General features: G+C 39.2%; 1 protein-coding gene and 1 long non-coding RNA gene across 3 annotated transcripts in view; one reads left to right on the top strand and one right to left on the bottom strand.

Annotated features, from left to right (window-relative positions):
• LOC115371963 (fibroblast growth factor 14-like) overlaps positions 1 to 13,094 on the top strand; it is a 70,348-nt gene extending 57,254 nt beyond the window's left edge. For both annotated transcript variants that reach the window (XM_030069627.1, XM_030069636.1), the window contains 2 exons: positions 11,296 to 11,494; positions 12,946 to 13,094. In XM_030069627.1, the coding sequence (XP_029925487.1) occupies positions 11,296 to 11,494; positions 12,946 to 13,094 (348 nt within the window). The remainder of the gene's footprint in view (positions 1 to 11,295; positions 11,495 to 12,945) is intronic.
• Positions 1 to 13,268, bottom strand: part of LOC115371974 (uncharacterized) — a 51,461-nt gene that overhangs the window by 12,360 nt on the left and 25,833 nt on the right. The window lies entirely within an intron of this gene.

The raw sequence follows: 13,268 nt of genomic DNA, 5'->3' as shown, positions 1-13,268 counted from the left end.
CTATGGGTGGAACAATAAATCTATACTGCTATAGATTCCTCTTGTGATACATTATTGATACACTTGTATGGATATTTGAGTTTTCACTTTAATTTTCACAGATGCACATTTGAGTTCCTGTAAGGCATTTGTTCCCTTCCTTTAGGTATGTGAACTGGAGCTGTTCTGTCAAGTTCATGCTGCCACATGAACTTGAAGTCTTTATTTTTTTTTTTTAATTATTTTGCTTTTTCCAGTGTATTTTTTCTTCATCAGTTGCAGATATCATGATTAATCATAGCTGATTATTTTACAATGTACAAAAGAGGTTTGTGTTCAAGCAATCTGATTGGTTGAGAGTTGAGAGTGTGTTATTCACTATAACATAACGGGAGCTGCATCACTTTATTTGTATTATTCTGTTACAACAGCTGTCAAACTAAAAAATCCGAGTATTTTCGGGTGCTATCTGACACTAGCTTACTGAAACAGCATTGCCTGTGTTGCTAACAATGGATATGTTTCCGAATATAACTTTTGGCTTTGGCTATGAGACAGAGGAACAAAAGAAAACAAGGCAAACATTACTGTTGATCAGATTAGCGATTAAACTCCTCATCACATAGCATCACAGACGATGAGTTGAACAAACTGGAGGAGAAATGAGGAGCTACATGACAGATGGTATGGACCCTCGACTTCTTTATCAGCTGGCTAGAAAGTAAAATTGTAACAGATGTAACGTTGCATGTCGTCTGTAAACAGTCAACCACTCAGATTGGTTAAGGTTGCTAACCAAATTTGTGTTTGGGGAACTATACTTTTAGTGGAGCAATTAAAACAGTAATCACAACTTTATTTCAGCGTTTTATTTGAGACAAAGACAATATTATTAGTTATTATTATTCGTAGTATAAAGCAATAGCACACTGTGTGTGCCTCTGTGTAATAGAAAATAATGTGTAAATAACACACAGCCTCTTGTGTTCTGTGCTTATATATATTGTATATCAAAGAATCGCCTATATCATGATACCCCAGTATCGTTGGTAAAATATTGTGATAGTATTGAATTGCAAGTTACCCAGTGATTCCCAACCCTAGTCAGGGTGAAAATTACCCGAAATAGGCTATGTCACCACTTTTACTACTGCTATTGCTACAATAATAATAAGGATAATAGCAGAGTGTCACATAAAACAAGTAGAACATAATTCTCTAAGGAGACAAAGAGAAAGAATAAAAAATAGAAGCTCAGTCCTTCCTGGGCATTTGTTAAGGTCTTTCTGGGATGTGTTTTGTTAATCTTCTTATGAACGCAGTGTGGTTGTTAAAAAACATGTCCATGTAAGCCAAATCAGCATCAAAACATAGGCAAAATACTTAAATACATATTTCCCTGGAATTCAGCAGGACATATTTGGAATCAGACCTTGGGATCGCCACTAGAATTTCAAATAAAGAATACCTATATTTAAAATGCTTCAAGTGAGAAATTCTCTTTCCAGTTTGGTTGTAAGTGAATGTGGTGTTCCTGTACCAGACGGGGGTTTATCTTGCTCAAGGACACTTTGGCAGGTGGCATTCCTTCATGCTGGCTCCTGTAACTGAGGCTATTAGAGACTCAGACTGTCTGCTGGTGAACATCTGGGGGCCCAGACACCATCGATTCAGAGGATATTGTCCATTTCTCTTACTGACCCTCTCTATTTACCATTACTCTCCCTTTTGCCGTTCCTCTTGTGTCTTCGCTCACTCTTCATCTTCATCTGTAAGTCTGCATGTCTCTTGAAACATAATGAAAAATCTTCATTATGGGTGTATTATGTGATTTATTCATTGTCTTCATGAATCAATTTCAAATTATGCCAATTTGAATGAATCGATGGGGTCAAAGAAATTGATAGAATGAATTGCTCCAATGTCAACCTAAATCATGATGGCGTGGTTTTTCAGTCAATTTATTTTGGATTCTTAGTAAAACACACCAAACTGGAGAAAATAAGGAAGTATAATTCATTCACTTGCATTTAAAGTAAATGTTAAAATAATTCATTCATCGGATGTTTTTTGTTCTTACTTTTCAGAAGACTATTATCTTTTAATCATTGCTGACATTTGTTTTTGCTGCATGGCCCAGCCCAAATCCAGACTTTATTTGAAATTCTAGTCGAAATCCCAAGGTTTCCAAAGATCCCACACATGTCCTGCTGAATTCCAAGGAAATCTACATGCACAAGACATGTAGATCTTTTCTATCTGATGTGATGCTGCAGCCATAAAACAAGGGCATCCTGGCTTTGAATATTTCACTCAGTATAAGTGTGATGGAGCTTCGATGAAGCTACAACCAGCAGATACACAATATGGATGTGACAATGTCATATAATATAGTGGAAAAAAATTTTTTTTCTTACTTTGAGGCTACTTAAGGGAAGATATAAGGGAAACGGAGTTCATGGGTTTGAGGGTAAAGCTAAGGTCAAAAGGTTACTCGGTCTAATCGATTCATTGAATCGTGGTTATAAAATCAAATCTAATTGTTTGTGAATCAAATTGCTCACTAGTCAATTGAATTGAATCATTGTTAAAACAAAGATTCACACCTCCAGTCTTCAGTTATATCAGCGAAGTTAAAGGGTCTTAAAAGCTTTCCAATATAGTTAAATAACTATCAAATTCTGTTTTGAATTTCTGAAAAATGTGAATGTCCTACATTCTGACAGGTATATATTTCTTTTTCATTTTCACACATATTTCACATTCAAAACTGCTCTGACATTTAGTTCCTGTCATTAAAAATGAAAAATCTTGTAAGTTCATGTGATAAAACCCTCAGACACACTATTTATCCTTTTCTGTCGTCAGTATTGACCCGAGACTCCTCTTCCTTTTCTGTCCTTTTCAACTTGTCATTTCTCCTGCCTCATCTTGTCTCTCCTGTATCCTCTCTCTCTCTCTCCCTCTGAGTCACAGCGTCTTTTTTCTTACACCAGGATAACCACAAAAGAATTGTGGCATTCATGTGTGTATGTGTGTGTGTGTGTGTGTGTGTGTGTGTGTTTGTGTTATTATTTGTGCATTTATGTGTGTCTTTCCATTCATGCCACAATGGGTACAACATTTAGGCAGAATGATGAGAGTCCAATGATGTCTAGATCCTTAGGAGAGAATGAATGTGAGCTGTGAGTCATCACAGACTCACACACTCATCAACACAGGTGCTCTCAAATGTTTGTCATGTTATGGACTAAACAGACACACATTAAGCTACAGAGACCCATTTGATACATATGGGAAAGTTTTTATTGTTGATTTAGTTTTACATTACCAAATAGTCCATGCTATCGGTGAGAACTGAACAGTTCACTACAACTGTCTGTGTTATATATTGTTTAGCCTAATTCAATCAATGATTATTTTAAACAAATTCAACTATTCCTTATTTTAGTGGTGACTGCCTGGAATCCCTCCAAGACGACATTTTGAGACCCATAACATTTAAGCCTCGATGGCTTGGAGTGTAAAAACCAGTAACCATCAACACCCACACAAAGAACAGACACCACACTCACATTGCTAGCCACCCTCCATGGGCCACTGCTCAAAAGTAGCAGTGGGATGGTTTAGTGATTAGTGAGCCCATCCCATAACCGTTTACTTGTAACTTCCATGGGCTGTTGTTGGGACTCTGGCATGAGAGGTGTTTGTGGTACTTCAAAGGGTGCGTTTGATTTATCTCATCCTTGCCAAATTGACGGACTCCCTGGCCATTCAAGATGTAATTTGCATCTGGCATTTAACTAATTCACTTAATTACCAAAACTGTATTAAATAATATAAAGTAATATAATTACTGTCAGATTTCTTGTGACATAGCTAGGTTCAGTCACCTTTCACAACCATTTAAACTATTTCTCATTTTATTGAGGCCCCCCTTAAGACTCTCAAACACCCCTGTTGGTCCCCGGACCCCATTTTGAAAAGCACTGCTCTAGTGCGTATATATAATTTTAACATTTTACAAAGAGCAGTCCACTAGCTAGTGACCGTGACATGATAAGCTGACAGCCTTAATTGTCTCAGATCCACAGTTTGATGCCTAAGCATGAAGATGTCCTCTCAAGTCCCTCCTCAAACTGTTCTCTGCACACTTTCCTTTTTATATTCTGATGTTTTTTCCACCCCTACTCTTCCTCCTTCTCTTCGTGGTTCCCTTCGTTAGAATGATTTGTTTACCCACAATTCCCCTGGGTAATTAGTGCTGTGATAATAACTAGTGTTGGAAACAAACACGCCCACTCACTGAGCATGGCGCGCGCGCACACACACACACACACACACACACAGATGGATGAAAAACAAGTGATATAGGTTTAGGTGCCTGAGTAATGGTGCAAATTGACACTCCTGCTTTTGCATAGGGAGGAAAAGAAACTCAGCCAGGCCACCTTTTGATCATCAGAGAAATTGTGAAATTGTCATTTTTAGCAGTGAAACACAGTTTTTTGTCGTATCATTGAGGACAGGAGCAAACAAAGCAGGGCAGAGACACAGATTGAATTATCAGGCACCTCAGGATGGTAAAATCAGTCACAGCTGGTGATTGCTTGAATGTTGTATAATGAAAGGGAAAAAACACCTACAAAGAAATATACACATTTTGTTCTGTGGGGTGCCCTCTATAAAAACAAAAGAAATGATGCTGCCTTTCAAAAAGTAAATTGTTAGAAAGAAATTGGTTGAATTACTGGAACTGTTGTCAAACTCCTCTTGGTAGCATTGCCAGGATTGAAGGACTGAAGAAAACACTATGTGGGATGCTACTCTGATGGACATGACCACCCATTCCTCGTGGTCTGCCTTTTTCATGTGCGGTTTGTCCAGCTTTAGAGTTGGAGCAAAGACTGACAAGACTTGAGGGGATTTCACCAACAGGAAGAGAGAGGACTTGAGAGAATGGCTGTTGCTACTAGCTTACAAGCAAGCATCAGGATATGGCACTTCAATAGATGATTTTTTTTTTTTTTTTCAGATAAGTCACGTTTTCTGAATTTGAATCTTCAGGGCTCTGTTTTTGTAGAGGTCCACTGGCACAGTGGAATTTTGGCAAAGCGCAGAGATGTTTCTCCTTGCCTGTGCCTGTGCGTGTTTGGCATTTGGTTTTGTATGGTTTTGTTGGTTTTAAATGATTGTATTTCAATCATCTGTTGAGATGCAGTAGAATTTGGTGCCATGGAGTTGCGTCCATCTACACATCACAAAATCATGCTTGTTTTCGTTTAGATATGTTTCTTAAGGTAGAAAAAAAAAAAATCTGTATATTGTTTATTCATTCTAAAGTGAAATGCTTATATGATATTTATCATCACCAAGGAACTTAGAGACGGGTTAACTACACCTACACATGTTAACTACACATGTTCAAGCGTGAATAAATTTAATTTGGAACGTGTTGGAGCATATTACGAGGAAATTCTGAATTTTTCATTTCCATTAATAACATAAACCTCACTTAGCCTAGCTTTTATACATTTTATATCATGACTATTTTCAAAGAAAAATTATGGCCTATGTGTTATTTACTACAACACACAGGTGTCAATTGTTTTTATATAAGTTATGATTTTGTAGCAACAATATTGTTTTTATCTAATAGTAATAAAAAAAAAACAAAACAAAAACGCTTAAATAAAGCTTCAGAATGTATAGTTCCCCAAATGAAAACTTGTTTATTTTCTGTGATATGACGAGGAGTTGTTGTTAATTTGACAGAGTTAATTTTTGGCAGAGTAATACAGATAAAATAATGTGGCACTATAATAACTGGCCCTAGATATTGGATATCAGTGTCCTTGATTACTAATAATCGGTGTTAGCCTTGAAAAATCAATATTGGTTGATCCCTAGTAGTGAGCATAGACTGAAGCAAGGCCCATGCAAGGCTGTGGCTTACAGTGATTTTAAATCAGCTAAGAGGCAGTGTTGGGTACAACACAAAGTAGAGCTTAAATAAAATAACACAATAGTGGCTCACCCAAGCTGCAGATCCCATCATGCAGTACCTACACACACATCAACACCTAACAAAAGCAGGCATCCCAGCTCATTATCTCAGGGCTGTTTATTGTTAAAATGGGTCTTTGGCAGCGCTCCTGTCCTCAGGGCCACATGACAAGTCGCTTTGGCTACATTAGTTTCAGGGTGTTTGCAAAATTGCATCAAAGTAAATCTAAGACTCGTCTAGAACATACGCAATGCTGTCAGGCCGATATCACCTCTGAAATAAATTTGACAATGAAAAGAAACTATTGTCCTATGAAAATATTAATTGTAAATTAGGGATTGATAGATGTTGATTTTGTAGGACCGGTGATTTCTGCTGTTTGAAAGACGGTCTCTGTTGATAGTACCAGGTGTGTAATATGTGTGGAATTCAAAAGATTACGATGTGCATGCGAGCATGTGTATCCAGGCTGGAAACCTTTGTGTTCACTCCTGCTAAAGTCTCTCTACAGAACATAGAAATGATGGATTGGAAGAAAGAAAAAAGGAGACAGGAGAGAAATAAGAGAGAGAGAGAGGGAGAGAGAGAGAGAGAGAGAGAGAGAGAGAGAGAGAGAGAGAGAGAGAGGGAGAGGAGCCCCTGCTGTGTTTCCCATCAGGAGGTGTTCCTCTCCTCACTGGTTGATTTATTCTCTCCTCGCCTTCATGTCCCCCTTTCCATTCCCCCTATTTCCTTCCTTTTATTCTGTCGTTCTGTCTTGTTTCTGTGGGCAGCTGGTGAACACAGTTATCAAAGCTATTTAAAAAAGGCGACAGACAGACAGACATTCAGACAGACGGGGTTGTTAAAATGACTCACCAGTGAATCTGAGTTTTTCATCTGAAGTAATTCTTAAGTACACTTTTCTCTTTTCCACGTTTCTTGTATATGAATTCAGGTGGGATTTAATGTTGATGCTTTTCAGCATCAGCTGTGAGGAGTCTCACAGAAAATGTCTTTTATTTCAAGGGTGTGAGGCCAGGCATCTCAGCACCCTGACCAAATAATTGGTTTTGCTCAGCCAGTGCTGTCCCCAGACATTTGGGGGCCTGAAGCAAAAACTCCTTTGGGGGCTCTGTCTTTTCCCATGAATAGATCAATATAATAATAAAAATAATTATAATTTTAGGCCTAAAACATGAACAAGCTGTCTGACACAAGCCCACAATACTTTGTAACATTCTGTTTTGACCTGTTTTTATGTGTTTTCACTTCAATATAGACTAAAGATCACACTATTTTTTCTAACCTTTTGAAACTCCAGAGCATGGGGGCTTTCAGGTGATTTCCTGCTTATCATTTTTTCTTTTGTTTTTGAAAGAAAATTATGTGAATTTTTTTCAAGTTTCCAAAAAACCCAATCTGATTGGTTATGGGAACCCTATATTGAGGAAGGGGATGCCCTAGGCGTTTTGCCTGATGTGCCTAGTGCGCCCAATGGCTCTGTGTTCAGCAACCTTATCAACCCCCCAAAATATATGTAATCCTAATTATATCCTGTGGGACAGTAAAAAATCTGATTTTTTTGCCACATTAAAGTGCAGATGGCTGTGCTGTAGGCAAATCAACTTTTTCATGAGTTCAGGGTAAGAAATGCACAGAGAGGAAAAATGCTTACACTGTACAAACAAATTGTGAGGTGAAAATGTACCTTTGATGCATATACCAAAAATAAAGTCACAAAAACAGTGGGTAGACGGATGCTTTTTGATTTATGTTGTTTATTACATTAATGATGTTGGTGTTGTGAATGTTTTTTTCACAGTTCAAGTACTGTTGTAATCAATCCTGCTCAACTGCAGGGCTCTTTCCTTCCATATTACTTACTAATTGTTTGACATTTTAGGGCTAACATTGTACGTTTACACTGACTGGTAGCCTTGAACCACCTGAGGCCAACTTTTAAGAAGTTTGCATTAAATAAATAGTAAAAGTTTTAAGTGTGGACTGATGTCTCATCTGTTGACTTGGTGTAAATGCCAAGTTCCTCCAGAAGTCAAACCTTTAGTTGAGTCCCAAAATGAATCTAACTTAAACTTCTCAAAGGAAGGGCTTGCTGAAAATGCTCATATTCAGCCAGTGTTTCTGCAGGTCATGAAAAAGTCTTAAATGACATTTATCCTTAGGGTTAGGCCTTACCTTAGGCCTTAAAGACTTTAAAGGACTGTACTGATGATTTTGAATGTTTGGCCTGTTTACTACAGTCTTTCATATTTTATATTGCAACAAACCATTTTGCAAATCATGCATACAGTAACATTTAATCAAAATCCCACCATTTTAAAAATTTGAATTTTGGGTTCAAACACCCATCTTACAATGTTCTTCTTCTGCAGCTAACAAAGACATCATCAGTCATAAACAAGAGAACTAATAATTTGTGAGACTGTTTCATTCCGCAAATCTCAAGTCATCAAAACACAACGGTGCTGCTGCTTTTAGGGAAACGAGTGTGGACGACTTTATTACTTTAATGGAATACTAGTATGAAGAAAGCTGGAAGTCTCTGAAAGTTATTTTTCATATCGTAGTGGAATGACTGGAAACCAGTGGCTAGATAAAAGGGAGGAAAAATTATATCAGAGTTTCCTAAATACGACAGCTTGCTTTGAGAAAAGATTAGCAGAAATGTGAAGGACATACATTTTGAAGTTATTAGGCTAACCATGCATCACTGGTATAGCCCTTTAACATCCACATCAACCAATAGTGCTGTCTTAATCAGTGTATTGAAACAAAAGTGTGTGTTTATATATGACAGTACCAACACACAGAGCATTCATTCATTGTCATTTGTCTATGGCAGAGGTTTGTTGCCAGCCAATCATTTAGCTTTCAACCACATTCAGCTGCTCCTAGGCAGCCCCATTACCCCTCCCTCCATTCATTCCCTACCAGCGCCACAAGTGTGTGTGTGTGTGTGTGTGTGTGTGTGTGTGTCTGTGTAATTTGCCATATTTGATCCGTCACACCTGTTTATGTGACCTTGTAACCTTGGGAAGCAGGCAGTTTCTACATGTGTCAGAATGTGTTTTGGAAAGGGAGAGATGTACAGCGCAGTGTACGGTATTTATTTATGTGTATGTGTTTGTGTGTGTATAGATGCATGTGTGTCTGTTTCTCATTCTTGCACCCGTTACCCATCACCCACCTCCCTCCCAGCGCTGGTTGGTTGCCACGGCTACAGTGTCGCCTCTCCTCCTCATGTTGCTATGAGACTCGGACCGACAGACCTGAGCTGAATGACAATGTGTCTCTGGCTCCGGCAAGAGGCCTACGACAACCAATGAGAGACGATCTAGACAAGTGGTTCCCAAAATGGGGTCGGGGGACCTCCAGGGGTGTCTGATGGGGTTGGCAGGGGGTACCCGGCAAAATGAGAAATAGCTCAAATTGACCTCAATGACAGACTGTGCAAGAATGACTGTTTCTCTGTGCTAAATCATAACTTAAACAAAAATATAATGGCAAGAGGGTTTGAGATATAATGGATAGCAATCTGGGGGCTCTTGATCCTCATGGTTCATGTTTGGCTCATGGCTCATGTTTGAAAACATTTTCATCTTCTGTACCCCCAAGGTGACTCTCATTAAGCCCTGGACCCCCACTTGAAGTTTCTCCACATTTCTCCAGTTATAGACTCAGTATGGTAAAATCTAAGGCAGAGGTGTAAGTCTGTTTCAATTAAAGAGCAGCTAACAATTACACTTGGTGTGCATTAGTTTTCTGTGATATGTAATACTCACCATTTGCCATATTCTCATTCTATTTTTTGTGATATATCAGCTGCTGCAAAGATCCAATTTCCCCACAGGGATCATTAAAGTTTAATTTTTATCTTATCCAAATGTTAAGGAAACAGAACAATCAGAAAGAACTGTGCAAATGAATTAGACGGGCTGTCTCAAGGCAAACTGTGGAAACCCCTTTGTTCTGGGCTGCGGCTCCCTTGTTGGTTTAGCAAAGATTCACTTGAACTTGACTTCAACCTTGGAATCATCAGCCTAAGTGAGAGGTCACCTGGAGAACTTCTTATCCTGAGGTTGATCTCCTGAGGCTGTCAAAACATTAGCTGTGTGCTTCCTGTTGGAAAATACCTTACACCTGGTAAATACTGTTCACTCAGCTTTCAGATGGAAAACACTTCTAGAAAATACTTTGACTTGCGAATTTGGAGTTTAGTGATGGACTCGGTTCTTTTCCTCCTCATTAAAGTCAGTGTTATATTGTTTGTCTGCTTTGTTCAACTACCTTCAAATGGAAGCAATTACTGTGTTTATATAAACCTTAATAATTGGGTTGTTTGCCCACGTGCAGCAATGATTTGATTACTCAAGTGTAAATGAAAAAACTTACCCACAATCCGGATAAGCGATCAAGAGAAATCTATGTAAGGCAGCTAGAGTTCGCCTGTAGAAACCTGAATACTGTGCTATGTAAACCCTAAATGGTAGTTGAAGAATGCTTATGATTTTTGTTAATATTACATCTGATGAATATAAGGAAAGGAAAAACACATGTGCTAACCCCCGTTGGGAAAACCCCTACAAAAGAGGCTGGCTGACTGCTGCGAGGCCTCAGGCTGTGACTTAACTGACGCACTGCCGTCACAGTCCATGGAATGTTGAAGGGTGGGAGGAAAACCTGATTATTGGAAAGTGCGTGGATTCAGGGTTTTTCAGGTAACACATAAACATGTTACCTGATGTCCTGCCATGACCCGGTTACTCACAGTAATTTAGTTTCTTGTGTGCATGTAAATGCACTGACTGACATCGATGAAAAAAGGTTATGACAGAGCTGATGTGGGCAGGATGTTTTGGGCATTGTATTCCTAGAGCCATAAAGGTTTTCTTTTTGTTACTTAAGTTTGCATACCAATTCAATTTGTATGCTATTTCTTTGATGCATTTTGTAAATCAAGTGCTTATTTAAAGGTAGTAAAGTAACGCAGATTCCTCTTCCATTGACTAGGTGGGGTGGCCACTGTCAATTTGATGGAACAATTTCCTGTCCCATGTTGTAATTACTGTTTCAATGGCTTTGTATTTCTGGCAAAAACACTTAACCTGGAAAGACACTCAAAAGTTTTTATGCATGAGGTGACTGAACATGCCAGATCTTCAGAACAACAAGGACCGTTATGTTTCAGGGCAGAACAAGCAGTTTGAAAATATGCACCTTAATTACAGATGACCTCCCTGGATCTGCCACTTCTGTAAATCATGTGTGCCAACTCACTCTTCCTCTGTCTTTGTGTCTCTCTCCAGGAGTTGTTTACGGCGGAGTGTAAGTTTAAGGAGTCGGTGTTTGAAAACTACTATGTGATCTACAGCTCTATGCTGTACAGACAGCAGGAGTCAGGCCGGGCCTGGTTTCTGGGCCTCAATAAAGAAGGACAAGCCATGAAGGGCAACAGGGTCAAAAAGACGAAACCAGCCGCACACTTCCTGCCTAAACCTATAGAAGGTAACATGCACACATCACATCTACACAAAAATCACGGCAAAAACATTTATTTGATATTCCCTTTCAAATAGGACTTCAGTTTTGGTTTTTAAATATTTAAAGGTTTAAGTCCCACAATGCAACAAGAAGTTTCTATTTGAATTTTGGAATCTTCAGTACCCCCAAAATCCTAAACATCTGCCTGTTAAGGTTAGAGAAGGCTGCAAGACTGTTTTAAATGTTGCTAAATGACAGGTCTGCAGTGTGCCTGCAGTCAGGAAGCTTGACACTAGGCAAAAGGACAGATATGAGTCTTTACACACGTGAATTTGAAAGATCACACACTATCGGACTTCAGTGCAAATATAACTACAAAATAGATGCTGTGTTGTTTTGTGATTCAGGCTACCAGTTATACTTATATTACAAATGTATTTTGACATAACATTGTTACAAGGATAGCATGAATAAGACTTTTGTATGATAATTGTTTCATGTAATATATAATGTTGTAATTTTGACTGATCCAGGCATAAGGCCATCTTATGATATTTATTCCCTCAAATAAAACTGATTTGAGCCAGAGGAGCTGGGAATCTCAACAGCTGTTAATTCTACGAGCAACTTATCTTCCAGTCATTCTCCTTTTTCTTCCCCTTTGAGTTGAACTCCCACCGGCTGTTGCCAGTGTCTTGGCGAGTCCAACATACTTGAAGAACTTGGAAGTTGTTGTTTTATTTTGGTTTACTATTCACATATAGTTTTAGTGTTAAATTCAGTCAAGTACAGCAATCTTAATAATAACCTTAACACACCTTACAACAACCTCAAAATGATAGTTCACATTCCTACAGTATTTCCTATTTGCTGTTCCATGTCCACCAGGTCTGGTTTGGTTATTCCTTCCCTGTCATGATAGTGAGAGCTTCAGTGTGAAAGTGTGCTACTGAAAAATGAATGACAAGATGCAGACCGCAAAACAACACGATTTTTACAGACTATCAAAATGACAGAACTATTTTGTGCTGTAGCACCACTACTGAAGTATTTTGGAGCCGTTCACTCCTGGTGAAGCTCCCATTCTTGCGACAGGGAAGAATATAATGGACCAAACTTGGTGGCTGCATTACACTCAGAAAGCAGCAAATAGCGCCATGGGTAAAAATCCAAGCTATCACTGTAATAAACTGAGCACATACGCATTAACCTCTCTGTCTCTACTGATTCTCTTTTTATTTTCTCTCCCCACTGCCCCATCCTCTCTGTTCTTCCCTTCATCCATTTTAATATTTCCCTTCTTTTACCTCTTATTTCCATTCCTCGCTCTCTCCACCTTCTTTGATCCCCTTATGCTCACCTCCACTTTTGCCCCCCTTTTTTCCCTTTTCCTCTAATCTTTCCTCTATCTTTCATTCTTTTTCCATCCCTCTCTCTCCCTTATTTTCTGCTCATCCTCCCCTCTGCTCCTCCAGTTGCAATGTACAGAGAGCCTTCATTGCATGACGTCGGGGAGGCGGTGCCTAAAGCTGCCGGAGGCCCGCCTTCGAAAAGCACAACCAGCGAGCCGGTGGTCATGAACGGCGGCAAGCCAGTCAACAAGCCTGACAAGGAGGCGACATAACCTCGCCCCCCTCCTCTCCCCCCCTGGCCAACCAGAGGCCAGGAAAAGCCAGAGACTCCTCCCACTGCTGCACTCTAACAAAAAAGAAAAAGAAAAACAACTCTCGCTCCGACTGGCCAGCAGTGGGGTTGCACATCCCGCCACCCCTCTCTCCCAGTTGGATGGATCCAGTAT

The sequence above is a fragment of the Myripristis murdjan genome, chromosome 2 (assembly GCF_902150065.1).
Source record: "Myripristis murdjan chromosome 2, fMyrMur1.1, whole genome shotgun sequence".
Taxonomy (NCBI): domain Eukaryota; kingdom Metazoa; phylum Chordata; class Actinopteri; order Holocentriformes; family Holocentridae; genus Myripristis; species Myripristis murdjan.
This window is presented reverse-complemented; position numbering and strand designations above follow the sequence as displayed.